Consider the following 27,512-nt stretch of genomic DNA (forward strand, 5'->3'; position numbering starts at 1 on the left):
TCTTTTTCCAAATGTCTCTGTCTGATCTGCTGTCTCCAGCCTGGGGGGGCCCAACACAGGAGGGGCCTGGAGCTCTTGGAGTGAGTCTGGAGGAGGTAACAGGATGATTAAAGGGATGGAGCAGCTCTGCTGGGAGAGATGGGGTTGTTCAGCCTGGAGAAAAAAAGCTTTGGGGTGACCCAATTGTGGCCTCCAGTATCTGGAGACAGGTGGAGAGACATTCTTCACAAGAGACGAGGAGGAATGGCTCCACACTGACAGAATGTTAGGTTTAGATTAGATATTGGGAAATAATTTATTCCAGTGAGGGTGGGCAGGCCCTGGCACAGTGTGCCCAGAGAAGTGCTGTGGCTGCCCCTGGATCCCTGGAAATGTCCCAGGCCGGGTTGGACAGGGCTTGGAGCAGCCTGGGATAGTGAAAGGTGTCCAGGGGGGATGGAATGGGATGAATTCAAGGTCTCTTCCAAAACAAATGAATCTGTGGTTCTGTTATTTTATTGCTCCTATTCTTTGCACCCCACACAATGAAAAACATTCCCTTTCAAGTACTAGCAGGCCTTGTATATGCTTTATCCTGCCCTTAGAGCATGAAGTGACATTTAGGATTCTACCAGTTGATGTAGCAGCAGGTGTCCTGGTCTATTTGCTGTGGTGAATGTGATATGGTTTTCTGTATTAGAAATATTTGTATTTCCTAGAAATTTGCATGTAAAAGTCACTCATAGTCCTTTGTGTTCTGAGTGTTTCCTTTGCCCCTCTTTGCTCATCAAAATTTATCCGTGCCATATCAGGAAGGGCTTGTGACTAGATCATGCAGGGGTCAAAGAGTTTTGCATGTTGGTATTGATAAGATAATTTTGAGGATTCTGCCCTATGGTCGGACTTGCCCAAGAGCAGGGCCCTTAATGTATAATAGCAGCATTCAGTTAGTGCTGATACTGGGGGCTTTGTCCCAGCCTTGCATAACCCTGCTGGGAAGCTGTGCCAGGGCTGCCTTTGTCCATGGATGCCTGCTCCCAGAACAATTGCCATGCCAGGCTCTGCTCCCAGACAGCTCCTGCCAAGGCTTCGTGTCTTAGTGCTGCTGTGGCACCCAGGTACTCACCAAGTATTTCAGAGAAATACCCATTTTATCCTCTGGAAGGCATGCAGGGATCTGAGGCTGAGAGGAGGCCAGGTGGAGGAATGAAATATGTCCAGATGAGCTCTAGCATGCAGGGAGCTGGGCACTTCTTTTACCCTGATTATTGTGGGTGTCAGCAGAGGAGGTTTCCTTGCACATTCTGGTGACCCACAGAGATCCACGAGAGTGGATCCTGTCTCTGTGCTGCCTGGAGCGTGCCTAGGTGTTTGCATAAACTTCTGTAAATTGGTTTGCCTAAGTGAGCAAAGTCAGCACGACACCTTGTGTGTGTTTTGGGTTCAATGAAATTTGAACTTGGTTTTAGGAGTCCTTTGGGCTCCTGTAAAATCATGCCTTTTGTGAGCCTCCAATCAATCTTTTCCCATTTTGTTTTGGTGGTTTTGCATTCTATCTCCCCAGTGGAAGCTGGAATGCTGCTGCTCTTACTCTGACTTGCTGCCTTGTTTGTTTTTGTGCTGAAGCTATAATTAGCCATTGTTTAGCCACTCCTCTTGAACTCTCCGGGCTGGTGGTACAGTATGTATACATTCATTTTGCGGACACCATACGTGGCAAACACCACCCTCCCCAAGCTGCTGTCATTGTGGCAAAATACAAAGTTTCAGTATGGCAGCGGTGAAAATAAATTCATTGCAGACAAAACTGGTGGTACTGGGGATCTGTGATAAGATAATGTATTTTTAGTTTCACTTCAGCCCATACACCCAAAAGTTGGTGATTTTTGATTTCTGAGAGATTACACATCCGGTGCATCTCTGTCTGCCCACATCCTTTGGTCAGGCTGGGGCAGCACGTGTTCCAAACCTGGAGCTGTAATCGGGAGCTGACTAACAAATGTTCCCTGCCTGGTGCTTATGCAAAGGTATTTGTCAGGCTGGGGCTGGCAGGGAGGGACGGAGGAGCAGAGTCATTGCTGGGGTGCGAGTCAGAACACCGCAGGCACAGGCAGCACTCCGAGGAGGCCGGGCTGGTGTTGCTCAATCCCATTCCCATTCTCAGGCAGGAATTCGGCTGTGACTCCAGTGCTGGTTGCTCCGGTCAGATGTGCCTGCTGTGGCCAGAGCACGTGCAGGTGTCAGCAAAGGCAGGGCTAATTGGAGTCTTCCTGCTGCTTAGGAGCAGAATAAATGAGCCAGGCTGCCGTGTCCTTGCTGGCTTGGATTCAGGGAGCTGCTCCTCAGGAGAACTCGTTGTGTTGGAGCAGAAGCCTTAATTGCAGTGGCAGTACCGGTGTTCCCGTGCTCCCGTAATCGGAGCTGACCTAACCCGCGTGTGGAGGCATCTCCCTTGGCCTGGATTTACTGTGTGACAGCCACCTCCTGCCTCAGCTCTGGGGACGTGAGGGAAGCTGGCACAGACATTCAGAGTGAGGGGAAGTGGTCAGGAGGTCCCTGGTTGGGGAATGTGTGGATTCAGGTGAAAGCTGAGGATGTGGTTTAAACTGACAGAGTAGGTTTAGATTGATTATTACAAATAAATTCTTCCCTGGGAGTGTGGGGAGGCCCTCGCACAACATGCCCAGAGAATCCGTGGCTGCTCCATCCCTGGAAGTGTCCAAGGCCAGGCTGGACAGAGCTTGGAGCAGCCTGGGATAGTGTAAAGTGTCCCTTTAAAGTGTCCCTTGTTTGGAACAAGCTGGTCTTTAAGGTATTTTCCAGCCTAAGCCTTTCTGTCATTCTTTGATCTTAGCACTTCTTCCTTGCACAGTCAGCCTCATGGTATTGCATTACATAAACTTGCCTTTAAAAGCTGTTTTTATTCTGTGGCCCCATTTTAAACCCACTTTAAATGTTCTTTTGGAGGAAGGAAGGTTCAGCTGGCAAAATCTTTCTCCCCGTTTTTCGCACAGGTAAATTCAGACAGTGTTTCCATTTCCACAGAAACATTGGCACTTGTAACAAAAGTCTGAGCTTCTCCAGTTTATTGCCTTTTTTGTTTCTCTTTCTCTCTTTTTTATTTTTTTTTCTTTTAAGCTTTCTTGCTTCCTAAAACTCACAGCTGAGGAAATGCTGTTCTGGCAAAAATGCAAAATGTGCTCTCATTAGCTTTGGCATTCCTCCCTCCTCCTTTTTCTATCATCTGGGACAGAAAGGCATTACCACAGTTAATTTGTGCTCTTTTGTAGTGGCCTAAGTGCTATCCCTGGAACCAGCTCAGCCAGCTAATGGCTTTTAGAAATAAAGTAGTAAGGATGTATTCCTAATCTGTGCAGCTAAGAATTCAATATATAAACTGCTTAGGTAGCTGAGTGCATTAATATCAGTACAAATGAGCACTGCAAGTCCTAATGATAGCAATTAGTATTTATCTGATACCTGGGTCTGTCTTACTGCTCTGAGAATTAAAAACAAATCCTCCAGTGGAGTTTTTTTTATCTTGTTGCTCTTTATTGTGCTCATAAGTCAGGTTTTTAAACTGCTTCTGAAATAATCCTGTGGCTTGTGAAGCTTTTGTATGGGGAAGGTTCTCTTACAGAAATAAAAACAGCTTATCTACTCTTTTCTAATGGGAAGGGGAACCTTTATTTTTTGATGCCTTCACAAACAAACAGGTTATTGTCCTACATGAAAATTTTAACCCAGCATGTTCCTGGGTGTAATAAAAACATTTGAGTGCAACCTTCTAAATGGCCTCTGGTTTCTGTGGGAGTAAGTGGATAATTCAGAAAGTAAAGGTCTCTCATGTCTTGATGGATACTTTATTTGGGGAAAACTGAGCCAGGGATAGCCAGGGAGCTGAGAAATTCTAAATTACTGCTAACTCATCTTCTGTGCCAATTTTCACTGGGTTTTTTAATCCCAGTTTTTAACATCCTCCTAAATGGATCAACCTCATCCTTCAAACTCATCTAAGTGTGAAATGGGTGAAGAAGGAAAGTGAGAAATGCAGAGAAAGCTTTACCTGGTCAAGCTGTGACACTTGTGGATTGATTTCAGGTTGGTTTTTTTTTAAAGCAAGAAAGGGGAAGAAATTCTTCTTAGATTGAACATAATGAAAATCTCCTATCATTTCTTCAAAACTTGGATATACTGCTGAGTTCCTGTGTGCCAGTTCTCAGGGGTTTCAGTGACAACAAAATGTGCAGACAGCTGGGACCTTCTATCCAGAGGTCAATCTCTTGCCAGTTTTATTTATTTTGACCTGGCCATTGACTGGAGTGACTTCTGTCAAGAAGGTCATGTTCCATTTTGATTCAGAGCTTACAGTGTCCTCCATCTTCAGCAAATTGAAAAAAAAAAAAAAAGCACAGCCCACTTTGTATTTGATGCTGCAGCATTTTCTGGCCATGAGTTGAGAACAGCTATTGAGACACCAGCCCATTAGTGGCTCCATTTCCATCCTTTAAGAGCACTTCCAAAACAGAATGATATCCTGGCATTTCACCCTAGGCAAAGAACCAAAGTCATTCTTGCTGGTTAAACGCTCATTTCCAGGGATTTACCAGTGAAGATTGTGCAAACTCCCTGAAACTAAAGCACCACCTCTGGTTAGCTGGGAAAGATGGCCTTTCCCTTAGATTCCGGGGTTGAATCGGCTTTGTGGTGAGTGGCTTGGAGGAAGGGACATTCATTAGCTGGGACATTGCCTAATTGCAGCGGTTTGGCCGCCTTGTTTTGGAGGCTGAAGTGGCTCTGATGTATTTTTAAATTGCCCTTTGCCAAGTAAATAGGTGCTAATTTGCCTTCTCAGAGCTGAGCCTGCTTGCTTTTGCTGAATTCAGTCCGTGTCCCTTTAGCCTGTGCTGTGACATGGGTGAAAACCCTCCTCTGCTAAGGGTAAACGCTGTGAATTCTGCTGGAATTTATGTTTGGGTTGCTTACATACTTTCAAACTCTGCCATGTTACGTGCATTTTACTGCTTTTGCAAAGTAGTGAGTGTTCATTAGTGTTGCCTTCTGGTAAAAAAACTTCCTCCTTTGATTATTTGGAAAACCTTGTCTATTTTTTAGACTGTTAGTAGCATTTCCAGTTGTATTGGAATGACCCCCTAAGAAAAAATTAATTAAATGCTGCTTCTGTTGTTGGCCTGTGAGGGGTCCTGAGAAGCAAAGCTTTAGCAGTTTTTAATTTAGCAATTTGTTGGAAAACTGCTCTATTCCTACCTGAAGTCCAATAGCACAGGAATCAAGGATTTGTTACTTTCAATCTTTTGAAAGTCCCCACGTACTTTCTTTCCCTGCTGTTTGGAGGGTGAAGCTCTCGAGTGCTGGAGATCTCTCCAGTAAAACTGGGCAGAACTGGGCTGGTCCAGTTCCCCAAAAGGGAAGAGGAATTTGGAAGAGGGTTCTGTTCTTGCTTTTTCTTCTTATCTCTAGAAACCTCTTCCCGGAGGATTGGATGGAAGACCCCTGTTTAGGGGGAAATGTCCTTTTTCTCCTGTGCACACCCAGTTTTCCTCACCCTATTCTGATGCTTTTGAAGAGCATCTGGTTTGAAGCTATTGATTAGGAACTTGGGCTGTGTCCCGACAGTAATTCCTGCTTTGACATTGTTATTGTGCTTGCATCACCACTTTCTGGGGGTTATTTTGGCAGCAGCAGTGTTTTCCTCTCCCATCCCCCCTTGGTGTGCAACGTGCTAATTAGATCTTTAAATTAAGGACTTGCTGAGTGCTTCCATCTTCATTGAAAATTCCAGCCCGAGGTACTTCATGGACCTGTTTTGGTGGTACCTTCACTCAGCACCTGAGAATTCCTTGGAAAAAAAATCTTAGCACAGTTTCTCCTCTGGGGCAGTGGTAAGATTTGGGATCTCACATTGCTCATCTGCTCTTGGTGATTCTCTCTCAGTATTTGAAGTCTCTCAAGGTGTGTATTTTGTCGAGTGAAAGTGAATAAAAACAATCTCCTACCTGCTGTGTTTGTAGGAATTAAGGAAACCATGGAGTCTGCATACCAGAAAGCACCTTTTTAATCAACAGTTGGCTTTTTGATGGCCTGCTTGTTTCCATTTGCACTTTCCTCAATATCCTGGTTCTCCTTTGCACAGGATGCCATTACTCCCTACAAGGAAATCCTCCAGATGTACTGGGAGAAAGTGACAAGCTTTGTGAACGCCCGGTGTGATGGACTTGAACCCTGGCAGCTCATTGGGCTGACGTTTTCTTCCACACTTGCAAGTGTGTGGCTGCATGGCTTCCTCTGCCAGCCTGAGAGTGAGTATTTGGCATGGGGGATTTTCTGACCTTTGCAGGGAGGGGAGGTGGCCCTGAGTTGTTGCTGGGCAGAGGAAGGAAAGAGGGTGGAACAAGGCCAAACACTTGTTAAAACACTCTGCTGTCACCTAATATTTACCAAACTCTTCTGAATTAAGGTCAAGGCCTGTGTGGTAAATGAAGCTCCCCCATTCTGTCATAGGGTACATGGAATGTGCTTCTGGCTCCTTCCCTTTTCCCTGTCTCCCTTTTTCCTTTGGCTAAACCATTTGCTTGTCTCAACACCCTCCTCTTGTCCAAACCCTGGGGAGGTTCATGGAGAGCTGGGTTCCTGTGAGCTTAGTCACTGCTCCAAAGTGTCTGGATAACTCTTGGTTGTTTCTCTTCCTGCTGGGTGAGGAGATGTGGTCTTGATTTCATGTTGAGGGCACTTTTCATCCTCAGAACATTCAAGATAATTGCATGTGATAGTGTGAGGAGCTTCTTCTTGTAAATATTTTTTTTTTTTTTTTTGTATTTCCGGAGTGTCTTCCTGTTTTGAGTGGTTTCTGATACTGGCAGCTCTTCAGTGGAGCTGAATTCTGCAGAACCTGCAGTTTTCTCTGGTCCTGTGATGGCCTCAGAGGTGCATTTCATTTCCCAAAGGCCTTAGGGTTGCACTCTGGTGGCAGCTGGTTAAAAACAGCCAAGTTTTTAACTTGATGTCTCCTTCTGTGTCTCTGTTTCTCAGGCAGCCTTTCTTTTTTCTCTTTTGAGGGCAGCTGAACAGTGGGAATGTCTGTAAAGTGCAAATTGGTATGAAATTTTTATTCAGGACAGTTACATTCCCAGCTAGTTTTTGTACAATGTATTTTAAGTATGAACTAGCTCTTAGAAGATCTGATTAGATGGTCTAAATTTTTCAGTAGTTTGCAGTCTTTTCTCACTGTGAAAGTTATTAATGAAAAAAAAGTGCACGCTGAGATGTGCAATGGAAATGATATTATCAGGGCACTAACAAGTATCATAGAATGTGCTAATTAGTGTCCTTGGTAGCTTTTCAAATTGTATATATGAAGTGTAAATAAAAATGTCTTAAAACGGTTGATTTGTGAACTTTGTTTAGTTATTTTTTGGTTTGTCCTGTAACTGCTGGGGTGCAGGTAGGACTGGGAAGGCATTTTTGGTGGCTATAAAGCATCTGTCATCCTGATTTCACTCCTGCCTTTAGAGCTACCTGAGGAGTTTCCCAGTGCTTGTCATCAGTGGCTTCTCTCATTAGAGTCTTTGTGCTGTGGTGGAATTTCTGCTCTTCTCTCTGTCCATCCCCTTTCCCTGAATCACCTTCCAGTGCATCAAAAGGGGCAAATCCACATTGTTTTGTGGCTGACATTGTCACAAACATCCTTTGGTCTGGGAGCCTATTTCACACTGCTCACTGGTTTTGTTTTCAAGTGACTGTTCTGGTTTGAAGAGGTAGGAAGTGATAATAATTCCTCACCTTTAGCATACCCTGAAATCCCTCTTTTTCCTGTAAAATTCCACACGTGGGTGTGAATTCCCATGTAAGTAAGAAACAAATAACAGATTTGTGTGGATGGCTACTGTCCTGCAGTCCAGATGTTTCCATGGCATGGTCCATCCCTGAGAAACTTGCTCTTGGATTCCTTCATCTGTCTCACCATGTCCCCTGGGTCACTGTGTTATTTCAGCTTGGATCAGGAAGGCTGAGCCTGGATCATGAGCTGCATCAGAAGTTTCTTTTTTTGTTGTTGTTTCTTAGGTTCCTTTCTGCCTTTTGTCTTTCAGGTTTGACATCCCGAACTAAAAAACAGTTCTTTAAACTGCTGAGAAAAATGCCATTTGTTGGGGCTATAGTAAGTATTTGAACAAGTACTTGCAGGGTTATTCCAGGTCTTTGTTTCAGCTGTGGAGAATACACAGTTCTGTGCATTTTCGTTGTCATGTCACTGTGATCCTAATGACCCAGGGTATAGATCTGAAAGGAGCTTCTGCTGCCTCCTGCTTTAATGATATGATTTCTACCCAATCTTTCTGTCATAAGAAGGGGTTCCACCTCTTTTTAACTTTTTAGCTATTTATATTAACCAAGAATGAGTGAATTCTCCAGTAATGTTTCCTCCTTGTTAGATTTTAAGAAAATTATTTTTAATTCTTAAAGAGACAGGATTGAACTGGAGTTCTGTAGCAGTGTGAAGTGTGAGACAAGGGTTTGTTGTGCAATGTGGAAGGGCATTTATTTTAATCAAGCAACTGGCCATGATTAGTTCAGGGTTTAGATAACTATTAGCAAAAGTTAGCAGAAGGATATCAGCACTTTGTGTAATCATTAAAATGGCACACTAACTGGAGCATTTGGAAGCTGGTGTGGGGTGTTTTGTTTTTGGTTTTTTTTTTTTTTTTTTTTTTTTCATAAAAACTTGAAACCACAACTGTCAGCATGTTTTAGCACATTAACTACCCAGGATGAAGAAATGCACAGCTGGGTTTATTTTACCTCATAAACGATGGTATCACACTTGATTGCACTTCCTGCTGCTTGCTGTGCTGGTGTATTTGCACATTGATTCCAGAGGTCAGAGCTGTTCCAGGCAAATTTCTCCAAAGAGAGTAGCACAGAGGAATTTTTTTTCCTTTTGCTGTGGAGGCAGAAGGAGTTCTCCAGTTTCTCCCACATCCCTCTGGAAGGGGCTAAATCCTCTCCCTGGCCTGTTAAGGGGCCCAGCTTTCACCTCCTAGCCTGAGTAGCCCTTGATCAGACAAATTCTCTTCTGCTTATGTTTCTTGCCTGCCTGTTAGAAAAGGACATTTTATACAATCCCTGTTGTGTCCAGATTTCCCTTCTCAGGGCTGACACTGCTCCCTTGTGCCAGAGCACTCCTGCTGTGTCCTATCTGTGTCCTCTTTCTGCTCTTTGGCAGGTTGATACCTGATAACTTATCAAGTGCTCACAAGAGGCCTTGACTTCGAGGCATTCCAATGTCCAAAAGTCAATATCCCAACACCTGTGTTGCCTGAAAGAAGAATCTTTACTTTGGAATGTGTTGTGAGAAGTCTGGGGTTTCCTGTGTGCAGGGTGTGGTTGGGAAAAAAGAAATCTCTGAACTGTTCCTGTGGTGGAGATTTCTTTATTTGTGTTTCTGTTTTCATGAGTTTCTAAACCTTGTGGTAGAGGAGGCCAAGTACAAATGCATCTGAAAACCTCTGCAAATTAAAAACTGTGACTTGAAAAGGTTTGCTGGATAAAAATTCAGGTTTTTTCCTTGAGTTGTATTTTCTCATGCACTAAGGAAAGGGATCAGAGCTCCCAGAAGAACAATTCCTTTCTGTTCCATCAACATCACAGATGTAGGCAGCAGGTCCTGTCCTGCACACATTCAGCAATTATTCAGAATCTGACCAGTGCTATTGTTTGATAGGCTTTTTTTCTTTCTTTTTAGATTCAAAAGAAGATTGATGAAGCCTTGAATGATGTCACTTCCAGTTTATCCTTCCTGAAAGATGAAAAGGATTATATCAAAGCACTGCCAGAACAAGGCATGAGCCAGCCTGAAGTGCTGCAGAAGATGAAAGAGTACAGCTCAAAAGGTGAGTCTGTAGTGCAGCAGACACCAAACATGACACTTCCTCTCTAAAAAGAGTCCCAGTGACTCTTGCTCATGGTTTCAGCTTAAATATTTTGTCCCCTTGCAAATTTTTGTCTGTTTTTATTTCTGGATGTGATTAAGATTCATGAGTTCTAATGCTGTGTTCAGGTATTTACACTGAAATTCCAAACAAGAATTCTAGGCTGGTGGAGAGATGGGACAGCTGAGGACAGGAGAGATATAGAGGAAGTTCTCTTTTTGGATTGCATTTCTGAGCAGTTGCTTTGATGCTTGACTTTTACCAGAAATGTGAAGCCTCAGAAAATAGTCACAATCAAAAAAAGCAACTTCCAAGTAGGATTGTTAGGGGATTTCCAAGACTGTCACTCAATTAAGAGAGACAATGGTTTGTGCCTTGAAAAAGCCTTTTAAGGAAGAGTGATGATGTTCTCCTGGCTCAAGTCCACACAAGCAGTGTCTGACACTTAATTTCAGTTGCCTCTCTTATGTAAACATGTTCCCTCTGATTTGTGTGCTTGGTATTCCTAATGAGCAAATTTGGGTGACTTCCTGTCCAGAGAAGACATGACTGTGCTGCTCCTATCCCAAATTTGAGAAAAGCCTTGAATTTTCTGCTAGAACTGTGCATCTGCTCTGAATTCAGAAACAAACAATTTCATGATCGAGTGCCCTGGAACAACTTCCTTCTTTTCTACTGCTGTCTATTGCTAATGTTGCTTCTGTCTGTGTGTTCTTTTAATTTATTGTTTCCTTCCTTCACTGGGCTCTTTTTTCTTCTCTAAAATCTCCCCTATTTCTGCCTCCCCTGCCCCCAGCTCTCCTTTGGAAGTTGCCTGGAAGTACCAGTTGAGGTGAAATTTAATTGATGTGCCGGCATCCTGGATTTTAGCAGTACAAACTTGGCTTTTCCATCTCTCCTCAGCTTACAGTGGTGGTGGGTGCTCTTTGAAAGTGGCTTTAATTTAGTGTCCAGTTGGTTGAACAGCAGTTTGGGGAGACTGCTGGGGATTAAGTGGATTATTTATTAATATAACTGCTTGCTCCAGCTACATGTTGGTTATGTGCTGACTCTTTAGTCATCATTTACTTGCTGTTTGCTAAGTCCACACAGTGCCAGGGGCTCAGCTTCACACACAGCTGTCCCTGGGCCACAAAACTCAGGAAAAAACATCAAAAGCTGAGTCTCCTCTGTGGAACTGAGGGGGTTTTCCATGTGCCTTTCCACCTTGGCTGGGATTGGCTGTGTTTGTGAGCAGTGTGCTCTTCCCTCTCTTGCAGGGGATGTACGCTGGCAGGATGGGAAAGTCTCTGGGACTGTGTACAGTGGTGAAGAGAAACTCACCCACCTGCTGGTGAAGGTAATTTACATCTTCAGGGTGACCAGAAGCCCCTCAGAGCTGTTCCAGCATCCCAGAGTAAATAAGGAGGATCTAAAACTGAAGTCTGGGAAGGGGAATTAGTGGGCAGTGTGACTCTGGCCATGTAACTGTCCCTATGGAAACACCTCAGAGATAACTGGGATCTAATCAGATGAGGTGCTCTTTTGGGTGAGAAATTAATTAGCAATTACAAGAGAACTGGAGACTGGAACACTGAGCAAAACTACACTCCTCTTGGTTTGGAGCAAAAGAGAAGCTTTAGGAAGTGTTTTTTGGCGTGGCTGTGTGGCCCAAATCTTAGACAATGGAGCACTGGCACGCTTCAGTGGAGTTTTGTGAGGTCTGTTTACCTGCTCAGGAACTTCTCCCTCTGAGAAGGCTGCAAAATAACCTAAACAGCCTCAAGGTTTGTTTTCAAGTACATCTCCTTCCAGAGTTGTTTTGCTAGAAAGGGAAGTCTGGCCCTCTTGCTCCTGGGAACAGCTTTTGTAGCAGCTCTGTAATGGGCTCTGTTTGGTGGCTGCTATTGCTGTTTTCTTCCTCATGTTGACATTTTCTGTGCCACTTTTGGGGAAACAAAGCTCAGAGCAGCCTTTCTGGAGGGGCCTCGGCTTGGATCACTTTGTGGAAACATTCCCTTTGTTTGTGCTGATTGTTCACTGGTTTGTTTTGCTGTATTTTATTTAACATCCCTGCAGTTGCTTTTTGATCTGGACTGCAGGAGGTTGGGACTGGCCTGTTCCAGCCTTGTATCCTGTGAGTCCACAGTTGTGGAAAGAGCAGAAGTACTGGTTTTCACCGCCACTTTCCTTGTGGTGTGAGTGGGCCTGCTTCAGAGCCCCCTCTTAACAGTAAACTTGAGAACAAGTTCTGCACAGTCATCTTTTTGCCTGATTAGTGTAAAGGGATTGCAGGATGTATCAGCAAAATTATTAGCTCTGTTCTTACACCAAGAGATTGCTGTGCTGTAGTCACTCCAGAGGTCTAAGTGCTTTAGGAAAACGTTTCTTTATTTTACTTCTCAGCTTCCCAGCTTGTGGCATTTACTTGCAGGAGCAGTTAAGTCCTGTAATATTCTTACTGTATAAATGCAGCTAATTTGCTTCTACAGTGCACATGGGGAGTTCTCAAAACCTCATCTGCATGTCTAACTTTCTCTCTGTGTTTTCTGAAGGTGTATGAAGAGTTTGCCTGGAGTAATCCTCTCCACCCAGATATATTCCCTGGTCTGAGGAAGATGGAAGCAGAAGTAGTGAGGATTGCCTGTACGCTCTTCCACGGGGGCCCCAATTCTTGTGGTGCTGTAAGTAGCCTGTCTTTGACTGCCTCCTGAACATTTTGGGTATTTGTGACTTTGGTAAGTGCAAATGCACCTTGTGCTCTCCAGATGACCATGAGGGTAAGCTCATTCTGGTGTATTCCATGCCAGCTGTGTGGAAGTTGCTTAATTCCTCTTCTTGGTGAAGCTTTATGAGAGATAATTTCACTCAGAGAAACAGTTCTCTAAACAAGACCGTTTACTTCAGCTTTTTTTCTCCACTCTGAAGTGACACAGGCTTGATGACAGTTGGCAGAGGGAACTGCTGTAATGCAGCCTGGCTGGATGGCAGTGAGGAATTGTGAACAGAGAAGTGTCACTCTGAGAAGCTCCCCTCGGTTTTAGTCTCTGAGCTGGAAATCTGTGAGCCTGCCAGATTGCTGAGCTCGAGGGCAAGGCCAGCTGGCTGGCTGGCTACTCACCAACAAGCAGGCATGGCATGGATTGTCAGCTGTCCAGCTGGAAAGCTGTGCTTCCAGGCTCCTGTGGACTTCCAGTGCAAACCAGTTTTACAGCCTTGATAAAATTCCCAGCAAGAGTCCAAATGTGTGTTCTTAAAGTGATGCTTTCAGTGTTGGAAGGCAGTGTTGACACAAGAGCTTATGAGCTGAGCTGGCCTTGAGTGGGCTTTCCCTGTCAGCTGGAGGCTTGCCTGTGGAGTAGCTTTGTAGAAGGTGTAGTTGGGATCAGACTCCCAGTGGGATTGAGGATGAACTCAACTGTGTGGGAGTGCAAGATGTGAGTGCCTTTGAGAGGAGGGGGTGACACCTTCTGACCTGACTTTTCTTCTCAGTACCACCACTTTTCTTTCTTGTACTCCCTTCAAGTTTAGAGGAGGAACGTGCCTCTTTGCTTATAAAAACCATTTCACCTCAGCTCAGCTCCTCCCTGGCTTGCAGTGCTGATAACATGGAGGAGATTATCCCTGGAGTGGGGCATGAAGTTGTTGGAACTCGTTCCTATCAGCAGTTGGGACATCAGCTGATCCAGCAGGCAGAGAGCCTGCTGATGGGTGCTTGGGGAGCTTTGCTTGCTGAAGCCTGCACCAGGGACCTTCAGGTTATGTTACATAAAACACCATGTGAAAGTTTCAGCCTTGGCCCTGGGTGCTCTCCCACTGAAATGGCAAAGTGGAATTGACTAAGAGAAGATCAGAACAGGTAAAAAACTACCACAACCAAAGTGAGACCTGCATGAATATACTCTGGAGAGTCCTGCTTTTCCTTCTGTCCTTCTCCCTCTCCCAAGGATGGTGCCACAAAGCAAAGGGGGAAGTGCACAGGCTGCTGTGGAATTCTGGCCTAGCTGCTTAAACACAGCCCCATTTGCAGGAAAAGGGGAGGGCTGGAAAGTTGATTGGCCGGAAATGGAAGATTAATTGCATCCCTGTAATTAGCATGTCTGAATGAGTGCTTCCAGTGGACTTTTTGTCTTCTTCCCACTGCTCTTCCTGACTGTGAAGTGGCCAGAGTTGCTGATCACTGATGGAGAGATGTGGGTGGGTATATGGAGGTCATATGTTCTTTAAGTGGTTGGGCTCAAAGGCTTCTCTTCTTTTATTTTCTTCTCCCCAGCACTGAATTAACATTGCAGAACAATTTCTGGCTTGGACAGTTACAAACTCAATTAAAAAGACCATTTTTTCAATCTGATTATTTGCTTTCTGTCGTGGGAAGGCCCTGCTGCAGCTGGTGGCTCAGTGCTGCAATTATACTTCTGTAACTGGTAAAGCAGAGAAGTCTTAATGCTAAAGGTGCAATGCTCTGAGTTATCTTTAAACTAATTGTTCAAGAGGGGCTGCTGGCTCATTCTGCTGAGAATAGTTTGCTCAATTCAACTTTTGCAGTGTTGAAATTTAGAACAACTGCTTTTTTTCTTCCCTGAGCTTCCTCACTGCCACCTCTGAGAGGCAGAGTGTTGTAGTGCCAGGCCCCTGTCCACTGGATTTACTAATCTGATTTAAGCAGCAGGGACTGCTTGGCCAATTTGTTGGTGTTGGTGGTGGTTCCTGAAGGCACATAGAACTAATTTGTGTTTCTGGAGAGTGTCTGCATCTGTGCTGCATGGAAAGCACCAAAAAGTTTCTGTCTGGACTTCTCAGTGAGGTGGTTTCACTTCCTTTGTGCTCTCATTTCCATAGTTCATTGCAGAGCAGCACTTTGTGGGAGTAATATTCTGCTGCTCAGTCTAGGAAAAGCAGCCCAGTGACACATCCATGCTCTTCCCAAGGTTTTCAGCAGCCTGGGATCTCTGTGTGGTCCTGCCCTGTGCTATGTGGACACCTCCCTCAGCTGCATCTCTGGGGAGCTTCCTCTTTGTAGGTTTTTCATAAATGCCAGAGTCAAACCTGTCTTTTTTACATTTCTGAATGTTAAGTAGGATGAGCAGCTTGCATTATTTACAGGAGTTGTCTTTAGCTGAGCCATGTGGGCTGTAATCCTCCTTTGTTGACATGGGCATAAAAGCTCTAACAATGCCCTGGTGGTTTGGGGGGGTTCAGACATGCCTTTGCCTTAAATTGCTCTGAGAGATGTTTCAAGTTTTTAAGCAGTTTTAGAAGTAAAATTTTCAGCAGTGGATGGATGCTTTATATTTCTCACTAATTACTACTATTGTTCTTACTTTAATTGTGTTATGCAAGAGCAAAGAAACAGGAATTGGTGAGTTTGGGCACCTGGAAAATTCTAATCACGTTCTTGCAATGATTTGGAAGGACTAATTAAACTCAGCACATAGAAGAGGGGCAGGGGAGTTTGTTCTTGTCTGATGTGCTCATGTTCACAAGGTGCATTGTTTTGCAGTGTTGGCTGTGTGGGTTTCCACTGTAATTTGGGGTGAAATCATGACTTTTATGCAAGCTGCAGTATTTTTTTTTTAAGTAGCTTTTTGAACTTTGAAAAGAAAGGGCAGCTTTGAAGTGTAGGGGAAAATTCTGTGTGGGTGACTTGTGAGTATTTGATGTGGATCTCTCTGAATTCTTCTTCCACTTATTCTACAGCTGAAGATGTGAGGGAGAAGGCAAAATCACCAGATGCAAGCCTAAACCTCCTGTAGAAACCCATTTTGTCTCTTCTCCCCAAATTCTGTGGCTTCCAAACTTTGGCTGCACTTTTGAAGTAGGGAGATGTGAGTGATGTGTCTTGAGGGGGGCTTAAACTGTGCAGATCTGTCAGATTTTATCTGTAGTGATGAGCAGATCACCTTGACAGACACAAGTTGTGGAATTTACAACCTGCAGGTTTCCAGGGGTTTTATGGGCGGCTGCCACAACGTTATGACCATGCAGTGGATTGTGGTGTGTTGTTTTTTTTTTGTTTTTTTTTTTTTTCTTTTACTCTGTTGCCCTAGAAATAAATTGTAGTTTGCTTTTTTGTTTTTAATTCATGGGGTGGTTCAGCTCAGTGAAACTTTTGGTCAGCTTTCTCTCCAGGGTCTGAATGGACATGTTTCTTCAGGTGAAAATGGAGCAAAACTTCAGAGATCACTAACCGAAGTGATTCTTTAATGTCTGAAAGTTTGACAGTGGAATATTCCAGCCCAAAGGAATCATGGAATAGGGACCATATCTCTTATTGCTGTTGTAATGTTGAGGTTCCAGAGCACTGGGCTTTAGAGGGAGTGAAGCAATGGAAGTGATATACTGAGTTTGGAAAGCAGGAGGGATATTTATCCCCCGTGCTCTCTCCCCTCCCATTTGCAAAACAACAAATAAATCAAGAACACAAAACGTCTGTTTACTTTCCCTTTCCCCCCACGTTTTTCCTGGCCTTTGAAGCTAGTGCAGGGTTGCAGAGCTGTTTAAAACAATACCTGTTTCCAGCCCCTTTTCCCCATGGCGTGGCCCGAGCCTGTGGACTTGGGTTGAGGGGAGAGAGGAATTCGTGTGAGCCGCGGGCGGTGCTGAATCACCGCGCCCTGGCCGGGAGCCGGCGCCGCAGGCACTGGGGAACTCGGATCCTGTGACAGTGATTCAGGCTCTGGCTGCAGCAGAACGGGTTTGCTGTCAGTGGCTGAGCTGACAGAGCCTCCTGTAGAGGAGCAGGCTCCATCCACAGGTATAATCCATGTGTTCCAAGAGGGTTTTGATGTTGGAGCTGTACTGGGCTGAAGGTTCTGCTCCAGACTCGGCACCACCACCACTTCTCCGTGGACACTCATGATATGCTGACTGTGGGCCAATTTAGGAAGCTGAGCTGGCTGAAATTTGGCTTTTTGGGTGGATTTTCAGCTGTCTGAACAAGCTTTCTGTGGTCATCTGGGTGCCTGGGTGGAGAAGGATCCATCCTGGATGCTCCTCCTTGCCCTGCATGTGACTGATTGCTGACAAGTGTTGGCTCTGACCTACCACAAACTGTGTGGCTCAGCATTTATCAGGGGATAAAGCCAGACTTTGAGGAAAGGCTTGTTACATATGAAGGCAAGCTGTTTGGATTGAAATGGGAATAAGACTGTACAGAGGCTGCTTTTTCAAGAGCAGATTATCCAGGTGAGCATAGGGAATGCTGCCCAACGAGGAGCAGGCCTGGTGTTCAGTAACATGAATCCCAAGCTCCCCGTGTCCTACCTAGCAAGGTTTTCACAATCATTACCCTAAGCAGTGTTGCAAGGATAGGCACAAGTATGCAATAATCCCATTCTTCTTCTCCCACCCAGTAGGAAGGCAGTCTGTCACCATCTGGATTTTTTTTTTCCCCAAAGGTAATCACAACCTGACTGATCTTTTCATAAAGGACATTGAGAAGTGAGTGGCACAGCCCATAAAACCCTTAAAACATTGTGTTCCTGCTGCCATCCATTTGCTCCACAGTTAATGCAGCAATGTCTTTATCCAGTGTGAAGCTCTGTTAGGTTTTATCTCTGACAGCTGTTGCTTTTAAACATCCCCCAAAAAGCAGGAATTGTCTGTGGTGTGACAGTTGCTTTCCACACTGCCTGTGGCAGCAGCTGCTGCTGGCTTGGATTGTGTTAGGAGCAAATCCTGGCAGGCTGTGAACCTTGATCCTTATATCTGTATCTCATGTTTAGTCATTGTCACACAGTCACACTTCTTGGCATTTTCAGGGTTTGCAGCTGTGTCAGCAGGGAAAAAACAAAGGAAATCCCAAACTTAGAGATGTCATAAGGCATACAAATGGGATTGGGTCCTTTTTATGTTTATTTTTGTGGGGGAAGAGGTAAAAAGGGGAAGTTGCAGTTGGTTCAGCAGGTCTGAGGAGCAAAATTTGTTCCCTGTAAGGAGTATAAGTAGATTTTGATTCCTCATTTCCCTGAACCTCTGTGTAAGTGTCCCAGCTACCCCATGTCCTCAGGTTATGGCTCACCCAGTCAGTCAGTCCTGCAGGCTGCTTGACAAACCAACCTCACATTTTCCCAGGTTAAAATTTTACTGGGGAAGGTTGTACCCCTGCATGCCAGAACTCATAATAGCTGACTACAAGAGACCTCTCACTTGAGGAAGTCCTCCCTGTAAAGAGTTTAATTTGTGTATTTGCACCAGCTCTTGAGTTCAAGTATGCAGTAGTAAACCTGTGTGTGCCTTTTTCCCTTCCCCTTCTGATGCAGACCCAGGGTTAGTGGGTGGTGTGGATGCTGAGGGATTGGCTGGGGAGAGGAATGCACAAATTCCTCCTGGTGTAAAATTTCTTGTGTCTCTAAGGGCTTGGAAGCTCTGGTGTTGAGCAGACCTGGGCTGGTCATAGCAGAGAGGAGGTGGGAGAGAACTCCAAGTCCTGCAGCATTCCAGGTTCTGGGAAGGTTTTGTAGCTCAGGGGTGGTGCCAACCCTCAGGTGACTCCATGCCTTGACATGGCACTGCTCCAGACCTAATAAACCCTGCTGGACTTTGCTGACTTAGCACAGAACCAACTTCATTGTTTCCATATACGTGGCATAATTAATCTGTAATGCAGATAAACAATCCCCAGGTAATCAAGAGCTTAAGTGTGAATAGTTTGGTGAGGTGACTGTGCAATGTGGTCTCCTCCTGTTGGGCTCTGGAGTTCTATATTTTTGTTTGTTTTCCCCTTCCCCCATCCCATTTAAATATTCAACATTTAAATGTGTATTTTCAAGCTGAGTGTCAGAAAGCTGCCCTGTGCTGTTCACTGACTTCTGCTGTCCTTTAAACCCTGAGTTGTCCTGTGCACATCTGAAGCAGAGACAAGAGTGCCTACATCCCCTTTCTGCTTTTCCCTCCTGCAACACCCATTGTTATTTTTCCTTGTTTGCTTCTTTTCTGGTGACAGATGACATCTGGGGGGACTGAGAGCATCCTGATGGCCTGCAAGGCATACAGAGACCTGGCTTATGAGAGAGGCATCAAACAGCCAGAAATGTGAGTGGTGCCACCACAGCTTCTTCCTTTGGGGGCTTGTGGGATTTACTGTCCCCTTGAGCTGAGATGGTGCTGGTCCTCAATAATCCTTAATTTCATAGCTCATTGCTACTTATTCCTTGTCCATCTCAGTCTGGAGGAGAGAAAACCTGTGTGGAAAGGAGAGTTCCAAAGCACAGGAAGCTTTAAAGCAGCCTGGGGGGCACAGATGTTGCTGGGGGCTGTGCTGAGCAGCTGTATTTTGGCAATACCTGTCTGCTGCTCCAGACAGCCTGCTCAGATCAGCTCTGCTCTCGAGCAGAGATTGTCAGCCCCTTTGAAGTATTCAAGGGGTTTGATTTATTCAGATCAAAGAAGGCTTAGCCTTCTTCTTAGCCAGCTCTGAGGCTGGAGTTGGGCTGGTTGGAGTTCAAATGGGGAATTGTGCTAATCATTACACTGCTAATAGAGGATTTTCTGTCTCTAATGTGCTGCCTCTTTTCTAGATGGTGCATGGAAAATATTTCTCTGGTTAATTGCTTTGAGGGGAAAACATAAAAAGAAACAAAACACTGGTGGTTCTTTTCTTCTCTCCCTAACATTTAAGGCTCTGATAATGATATGAGGCCTCAAAAAACAGGGTTAATTAGGGCTGTTCAGCCACTGTCACTCAAGATGGGAGACAGCAAATGTTACATTCATTTCATCTGTTCTTTTTCCAGGTTGGTCCCAGTGAGTGCCCATGCAGCCTTTGACAAGGCAGCACACTACTTTGGGCTGAAGCTGATCCAAATACCACTGACCAAGGCTATGGAAGTGGATGTTCAGGTATCACTTTAGTCTCTCTCTGTGAGGAAATTAATATTGCACAGCAACTAGGCAGGAAATCTACCTGTCCAGGTAGGGAGTCAGTGGATAAAGAGGGAGGAATGCTTTCTGGAAAAATGAAAAACAGCACGAGTAAGTGCCTGTCATTGCAGATGAAACTGTATTTGAATTAACTGGATGTTATCCCTTTGTCCCATGGATTTAATTTAGTCTCAGGTAATTTGTTTTTCATAAATAGCCCAGATATTTCTAAGTGGATGAGTGGTTGCAGCTTGTTGCTTTCCTCTCTGTACACTTTTTTTGCATTGTTTTTTAAGACCAGGCTCTGCACCTTCTCACTGTTTACCTTTTTTGGCAGGATGGCACTTGCTAAATGGAATGTGAGCATCTTCTCTCTTTAAATCTTCAGGCAATGAGGAGAGCTATCTCGAGGAACACAGCCATGCTGGTCTGTTCTGCTCCCCAGTTCCCACACGGAATTATGGACCCCATTGAAGAGGTGGCAGAGGTAGGACACCCCTACCTGTGAGAACTTGTGTGTTGTAGCAGCAAAGCCAGCACAAGAAGAGTAGAGGGGTTCCAGGATGATGAGCATTGAATTTGGTGGAGGAAGAGTATTACTGTCCTCAAATAAGCTCAAATGTAGGATGTAGCAAGTGCTCTTTCTTTGCTGCCTGAGAGGAAAGAACACCCAAATGGCTTACCTGGTGAAAAGGCTTTGATTTAGGACCTGCTGGTTGTAGCAAAATTGATATGGAAGTCTGAGGAATGTGTGGAGGGAGTAGGAGTCAGGGCTGGAATCTTATTTTCCAAACACACCTCTTGATTTCTTTCCTCTCTGTGCTCCAGTTATTTATTTTGTATGTGACCAGCCAGGGCCTCTGACCTTCTGTTCATTTGGCTCACACCCTTGTACTTTATTATGGATACTCCTTTCAGACAATGTTGTCACATTCCTTTGGCAAACATAGCAAACTACCAAAATGCCATGTTGTTTTTCCTATGTGTGGAAGGCAGGAAAAGGCATCCCACAAACAGCCAGCCCTTCCACATTGCCACATTGAGAGTGGTGTGATGTTCTCAGAGGGCTCAGTGGACATTTAACTGTGAAATGCCAGATACATTTTGGTGAGTTTGGGTACCCCAGCCACATCATTTTGTTCCCTGATCTCCTGTTCACACACAGCTTGCAGTGAAGTACAAAATCCCCTTGCATGTGGATGCCTGCCTGGGTGGATTCCTTATTGCTTTCATGGACAAGGCAGGGTTCCCCTTAAAGCGCCCCTTTGACTTCCGGGTGGAAGGTGTGACCAGCATTTCTGCTGACACCCACAAGGTAAGGAGAGGGGAGAGGGGTCTTCTAGTGCCTTCATTTTTGGGGTGTGATTCCTGTTGCCATCCTGCCATCTTTGGGCATTTCTTCCCTACTGTGTGGAGGAGCACTGAGGTGCAGGGGTAGGGGCTGCTCTGTTCACGTGCTTTGTGCAGTGTGCCAAAGTACAGAACCCCTCAGGCTGGAAAAGATCTCCAAGACTGAGTCCAGCCTGTGACCAATCCCCACCTTATCAACCAGACCAGAGCACTGAGTGCCACATCCAGTCATTCCATTAACACCTCCAGGCATGGAGACTCCACCACCTTCCTGGGCAGCCTCTTTTCCCCCTTCCACAAAGAAATTTCTCCTGATTTCCAACTTTAACATCCCCTGGCACAACTTGAAGCTGTTTCCTTTTGTCCTGTCACTTGCTTTCTCTGAGGACAACCTGACCCCCTCCTGTCAGGGAGTTGTGTAGACCGAAAGGTCCCCCCTGAGCCTCCTTTTCTCCAGGCTGAGCCCCTTTCCCAGCTCCCTCATCTACTCCTGGGGCTCCAGACCCTTTCCTGGACACGCTCCAGCCCCTCCAGGACTCTCTGGATGTGAGGGCCTAGAACTGAGCACAGCACTCAAGGGCCCCAGCACAGAGGGACAATCACTGCCCTGGTCCTTCTGGTCACACTATTCCTGATCCAGCCCAGCTGCCATTGCCACATGAGCACACGGTGGCTCATGTACAGCCACTGTCACCAGCACTCCAAGGCCCTTTCCACCCCTCTGCCCCAGCCTGGAGCTGCAAGGAGTTGCTGTGACCCAAGGGCAGGACCTGGCACTTGGTCTTGTTGAACCTCTGCCCATGGATCCAGCCTGTCCCAAGCCCTCTGCAGAGCCTTCTGCTCTCCAGCAGATGAACAGATGGGATCTGGGTGAGGATTTGGGTGCCTTCCTGTGCCCTCTTGCTGCTTTCTAACCCTTTCTGTGCCCCTTGCAGTATGGCTACGCTCCCAAGGGCTCCTCGGTGGTGCTCTACAGTGACAAGCAGTACAGGAAGTACCAGTTCTTCATAGCCCCAGACTGGCAAGGGGGAATTTATGCCTCCCCCTCCGTGGCAGGCTCCAGGCCTGGTGGGATCATAGCTGCATGTTGGGCAACCCTGCTGCACATTGGAGAGTCGGGCTATGTTGAGGCTACGAAGAGGATCATTAAAACAGCTCGTTTCCTCGAATCAGAGTACGTGTTTGGATCCTGCTCTTCAGCCCTGGGCTGGACCCCTCCTCCCAAACTGCTGCTGTTTTGTTTTTCCCTGCTATCTGCTGGGGGGAACCTACTGGGCAGTTCTGGGAGAACATTTGTGCCCAGATAGCTGAGGGATACAGATGGGAGCAGTGCACACACCTTTATTCAGCCTGGCTTTGAGGATTCCTTCTGCCTCAGCTGTGGCTGAGGGGCAATCTGGAGGGAGGACAAAAGGAGGGTTATACTCTTCTTTGTTGGGGTGCTTGGGTGGCTTTGTAAAAGAAACTGATTTTCTCTGCTTTTCTGCCTTCCCTGGCTTTTCTGCCTTCCCTCCTTTCCATTTCTTCCTGAGCTTACTTGACTTTTGGGTATGTAATGACCCAGGTCCTCTGGCAAGTCCCAATAGCCCGGGCTGGGTGCATGATTTTTGGGTGGGAATGTGCTGCCATCTGTTCCCTTTAAGCTTTTCCTTTAAGGCTTCAGCTAGGTGGACAGAACGTCTGAACCCTGTAACCCTGATCAGTCATTTCTTTTTTCTTTCTTTTCAAGGTTGAGAAAAATTGACAGCATCTTCATTTTTGGGAAGCCAGAGGTGTCTGTCCTCTCCATTGGCTCGGACACTTTTGACATCTATCGATTATCTAATTTTCTAGCTGCAAAAGGATGGAACTTGAATGTCCTACAGTTCCCACCAAGGTGAGTGTGTGGGGACCATGGAGTGATGTATTTAGCCAGGGTATGCAGGATGATCAGCTTCAGGCCACGTAGCTCTCGTGATTTGCTGAGTATTGTTGTCCACAGCTGATAAACTGTATGTAGAATTTTCCTCTGCAGAGCAGAAATCACTTTTGTAATTGCCATTATACAGCAGTGAAGATTAAGTACTACTAATTTTAATGAGCCTGGCAGAGGACATATCTGAGGCTCCCTTTCTATTTACCTCTATCTAATACAAGCAGAAAAATATAAATAACCAAGGCTCTATCTCATGTTTAGTTAACTGAGGGTTTGTAGATCGATTTATTTATTTTTACTGTCTTTCTCCTGCCCGCTGAAGATGAAGGAAATTAAAACAATAGTGAAGGGCTGATCATTTTCAATGTAAGATTAATCTTTGTCAGAGACTTGCCTTAAGTAGGAAATTGGGCTTCTGTTGGAAAAAGTGGCCAGTACTCCCAGACTGAAAAAAAATTTTGACTTGCCATGTGAAGCAATGTCCAGAGAGCCTGAGGTGATAGCTCAGAGGTGGGTGCTTCCTTCTGATGATGGCTTAGAAGCTGCAGAGGAAGGAGAGGAAAAGGATAGCAGGGCTCACTGTGCTTGCAGGCAGCTGCATTTTTCTCACCAGAGGTGCCTGGAATGAGGTGAGAAACTTTAACCTAATGGTGAAGTAAGGAAGGAAGAAGGAGCTGGTTCTAGCAAGCATTTTGCAGGGATTACCCTTAGTGGGAATGCTGTTTTAAGGAGATGCACAGTTATCCCAGGCCACAGAAGGGCTCAGCTGCTGCTGGGTGCTCAGAAAACGTGGAGCTGTGTGTACTGGAGGTGGTTAATGTCTTGCCTCTGCCCTGCCTGCCCAGCATCCATCTCTGCATCACGCAGCTGCACACAAAGCCCGGCGTCGCCGAGCAGTTCCTGAAGGATGTCAGGGACAGCATCCAGGACATCATGAAGGACCTCAACGCCAAGACCACCGGCATGGTGAGGGGGCCAGCACAGTGTGAGGGGCTGCTTGGGCTGAGGGTGTTTCTCCTGTGTAACAGCCTGCTCTTCTCTGCTTAGGGAGCCATCTATGGAATGGCACAGTCCGTCCCAGACAGGAGCCTGGTGGCAGAGATTTCCCAGGCCTACCTGGATGGCCTCTACAGCACGGATGTTCCCAGCAGTGAGAAGCACATGAACGGCTCTCCTGGCCACCACTGACTGCAGTGCAACAATCAGTGCCTTGCCAGCCAGCACTGGAGTGGTTCCAAAGGTTTCCTAGGCAAAGAGATTGCAGTTCCTACAATTGCAGCTCTGAGGGTGGCTTGATCTGGAAAAATTCCTCCCCTGTCTTAGTCTGTTCTGAAATCTGCATTGTTTTCATGCCCAATTTCAGTTTTAGGGCTTTTCCTCCCTCTCCCCACTGCCTGTTTTCATCATGGCTATTGATGGTGAATTGAATGTCCATTCCACAGCTCCGAATTCCTCAGGTATTCTGCATGTCACTTCATTCCTCAGTTGTTTCTCCTCAGACCAGTGTCCAGCCAAGTGTTAAATTTGAGTTATCACATTGTGTTCCATGGCTCCAGTCTTCCCGGAAGTTAATGGTAGACAGCAAATTGGAATTTTGTGTTCTCTTAAGTATTCCTGTGAGCTGCTGCATTTAACAGACCGTGCTGGGAGCCTTATATCTGTGCAATGCAGAGCTGATAAATTGGCAGAGGGAAGGTACTCACTGCTTCCTTTTGAAATCCCCTCTGGAGATCTCAGTGAGGCTGCAATCAATATCTGCTGAGGGGGAGGAAAAAAACAACACAGAATCCTTTTCTGGAATCTCTTGAACAAGAGCAGAAATAGAAACCAAGCAGGTGGTGTAGGGAGAGGAACTGGATGGTACTGAAAACCCCGGGTACATCCTGGCTGTTTTGCTCCCCTGCCTCTTGTAGAAGACATGCATTGACCACCCAGGAGTGCTGTTTTCCCTTGCACAAATCTAGAGGGAGGTGCAAAGCTCATTTCACTGTTCAGAACTTGAAGGTTTTACACTGTCCCCTCAGGATGCTGTAGCAGAGCCAGGCCCTGGCCCGTGTCACAGCCAGGGACATCGCGCAGACGGTTTTTTAACCACGGTCTTTTAGTATCAAAAAGGTGACTTTTGTAATAGCAGTAATCTCAGCTCTTTGCACTGATTCTTTTAAGGCACATTCTCAAAAGGGCATTCACCATTGTGCCTTGATGCTTCTCTGGCTTTTTTTTTTTGTGGCACGCCAGGGACGGTTGGAGGGTTCAGCTGTCTGACTACAACCTTGATTGTAGTAATTTCTTTATGGTACTAATTTTGAAAACAGACCTCAAAGGCAGGCTGGCCTCAGAGGAAGCACCCTTGCCTGTTAGGTAGGATAGTAGTTGTAATGAGCCAAGTCCCTTCACAGTATTACAAAGATGCTAGGAGACGCTGAGGAAAGGATGCAGCAAGTCAGAGGTGTTCCAGCCTTGGGCATGTGGCTCAGCCTTCCTATTTTTCCCTGCTGTTTTTAGGGTGAGAGAGTTTTCCCAGCACAGCCTTGTGAGGCAGTTGTGGCCTCGAGGACAAGTCAGAATCTCTCAAGTAGTGTTGGAGCTACTCCTGCAGGGCTTTCCCATATTTCTGCTCAGCTTTTTGCATGGAGCAGAGAGTTTCCCAGGCAGAAATCCCGCATGTGGGTGAAGACATCATGCTGTGTCTGCACAGTCCTGTGCAGGGCATCTGAAGGCATCTCTCTGCTGTAGCCTGTTAGCCTGAAGCTGACCCTGGCTGAAGCACAGGAATTTTAAGCAATGAGAAGGTCACTGACCAGCTTCTGCACAAACCAGCACAGCCTTGGGCCCAGCCACTGTGGGAAGGATCCTGGCTTTCCAACAGCTTTATTCCCTGTGCTAGGAGACACAAGCATTTTGGCTATCTTCCCTGAGCTTGATGACTTCATGCAAGTCTCTGAGCCCTTTTGAAATCATTGAATTGCCCGAGGGTCTTGATGAGAGAGAGAGAGACTCTCAGCTCTGGCAGTTTGTATTGGACCTATTTGTTCCCTCAAGGTCTTGCCAATATGACCATTATCTCTGAGTTTGCAGTACTTTGGAGACAGTCTTCAGTGTCTGGCTACTGTGATGGTTCTCTTTGGAACCGAGATTTAACAAAACAAAACAAAAAAGGGAGGTACTCTTTTTGTTTCTGCTTTAAAAGAAAGAAGGGGTGGATTGGGGTGGGCTGAAGGAGAGCGAAACTCCCTTCTCTTCCTTCCCTGGTTGCATTTTCCTCCCAGGAAGTAGGTGGATCTAACAGATCAGTGCTCCATTTCACATTTTTGGATGTATTTGAAGATGTTATTTGTAAGTCAGTGTATTCTATCCTGGGCTTTGCTTATTAATAATATTTGTGGGTTTAATTGTTCCATGTGTGTTTGTCCTATACTGTAAATGTAATCCTGTGGTCGGGAATAGGCCACTGTAATTCCCTGGTGTGTAGTTTTTATTCATCCTTGTCACCTAACATGTAATCTGCATTTACTTTATCATGCCAAATGGTCTTGGAAATACGGATTTACAGGCTGTGTGATTGTTTCAAGGACAAAAAAAGAATTTGATGAACTGGATTATGATCTGAAACTGGATGGTACTTTTAGACCTGGAGGGATCCTTGCCACTGTTAATTCCTGCAGGATTTTCAGGTTTTCCAAGTGGGACACTCAATCTGTTGCTTGTACAAAGAACTCCCAAGGGATTCACCTGTTCTTAGGTACTAGAATGAAGAATATCCAATGGGATGGACCAAGAAGAGATGTGTGTCTTCATGCCATGGATTTCATCTGCACTTTTCTGATGACTCGGGGGAGAGGGGAGCGGAAGGGTTGCGTACAACACAATAATACCTTGCCCAATAAATCCACAAGGACTTTTTAATGGACAAATGGGATGAGTTGATCTGACAGCAGTTTTCTGCTTTGCTCTGATTTGCCACTGTTGAACTGGAGGCAGCTGGAGAGCTGGTGAAAATGAGCCTGGTTTGTATTAAAATGGTGCGTTTAGCTATCTATGCTCACTGAGCTCTTGTTTTTCTGCTTCAGTGCTTGTTTGAAGGAATGGAGACCTGTTGTTCCTGGAATTTGCTCATGCACAGCCTGGTCTGTGGCAGGGAGGATGGTTTATGAATCTTACTAACTCTGCCTGAGGGCTGCTCTGTCCTTCTGTCAAAATGAAGGTGGTGTCTGTGTCTGCATCTTGTGTATGATGTTCAAGGATGCTGGAAGTTAAGAGCAATGGATTTTCTATTAATACTTTGTAGAACTTTAAAGAGTTAAAAAAGGAGAAGAAAAAAAGTCCTGAACTGGATGTTTGTAGTGTTTTTCCCCAGACTTGTGCTGAAAGCAAATGCTGCTGGCTTCACACAAGATTGCTCATTGTATTGGTGAAGATCTTGTACCACCAAATCCACCCACAGCCTCTTTTTGGGAAGAATTCCACCCTAAGCAACCCTT

General features: G+C 45.6%; 1 protein-coding gene across 1 annotated transcript in view; it reads left to right on the forward strand.

The window, feature by feature from the left end:
- SGPL1 (sphingosine-1-phosphate lyase 1) overlaps positions 1 to 27,066 on the forward strand; it is a 28,662-nt gene extending 1,596 nt beyond the window's left edge. Inside the window, exons 2-14 of the mRNA XM_056495625.1 lie at positions 6,134 to 6,299; positions 8,088 to 8,155; positions 9,740 to 9,887; positions 11,186 to 11,265; positions 12,461 to 12,589; positions 18,850 to 18,938; positions 19,640 to 19,745; positions 20,155 to 20,253; positions 20,932 to 21,081; positions 22,052 to 22,290; positions 22,846 to 22,992; positions 23,877 to 23,997; positions 24,079 to 27,066. Of these exons, the coding sequence (XP_056351600.1) occupies positions 6,134 to 6,299; positions 8,088 to 8,155; positions 9,740 to 9,887; positions 11,186 to 11,265; positions 12,461 to 12,589; positions 18,850 to 18,938; positions 19,640 to 19,745; positions 20,155 to 20,253; positions 20,932 to 21,081; positions 22,052 to 22,290; positions 22,846 to 22,992; positions 23,877 to 23,997; positions 24,079 to 24,219 (1,683 nt within the window). The 3' untranslated portion in view covers positions 24,220 to 27,066. The remainder of the gene's footprint in view (positions 1 to 6,133; positions 6,300 to 8,087; positions 8,156 to 9,739; positions 9,888 to 11,185; positions 11,266 to 12,460; positions 12,590 to 18,849; positions 18,939 to 19,639; positions 19,746 to 20,154; positions 20,254 to 20,931; positions 21,082 to 22,051; positions 22,291 to 22,845; positions 22,993 to 23,876; positions 23,998 to 24,078) is intronic.
- Positions 27,067 to 27,512: the final 446 nt, after the last annotated feature.

Source organism: Oenanthe melanoleuca, chromosome 6 (assembly GCF_029582105.1).
Source record: "Oenanthe melanoleuca isolate GR-GAL-2019-014 chromosome 6, OMel1.0, whole genome shotgun sequence".
Taxonomy (NCBI): Eukaryota; Metazoa; Chordata; class Aves; order Passeriformes; family Muscicapidae; genus Oenanthe; species Oenanthe melanoleuca.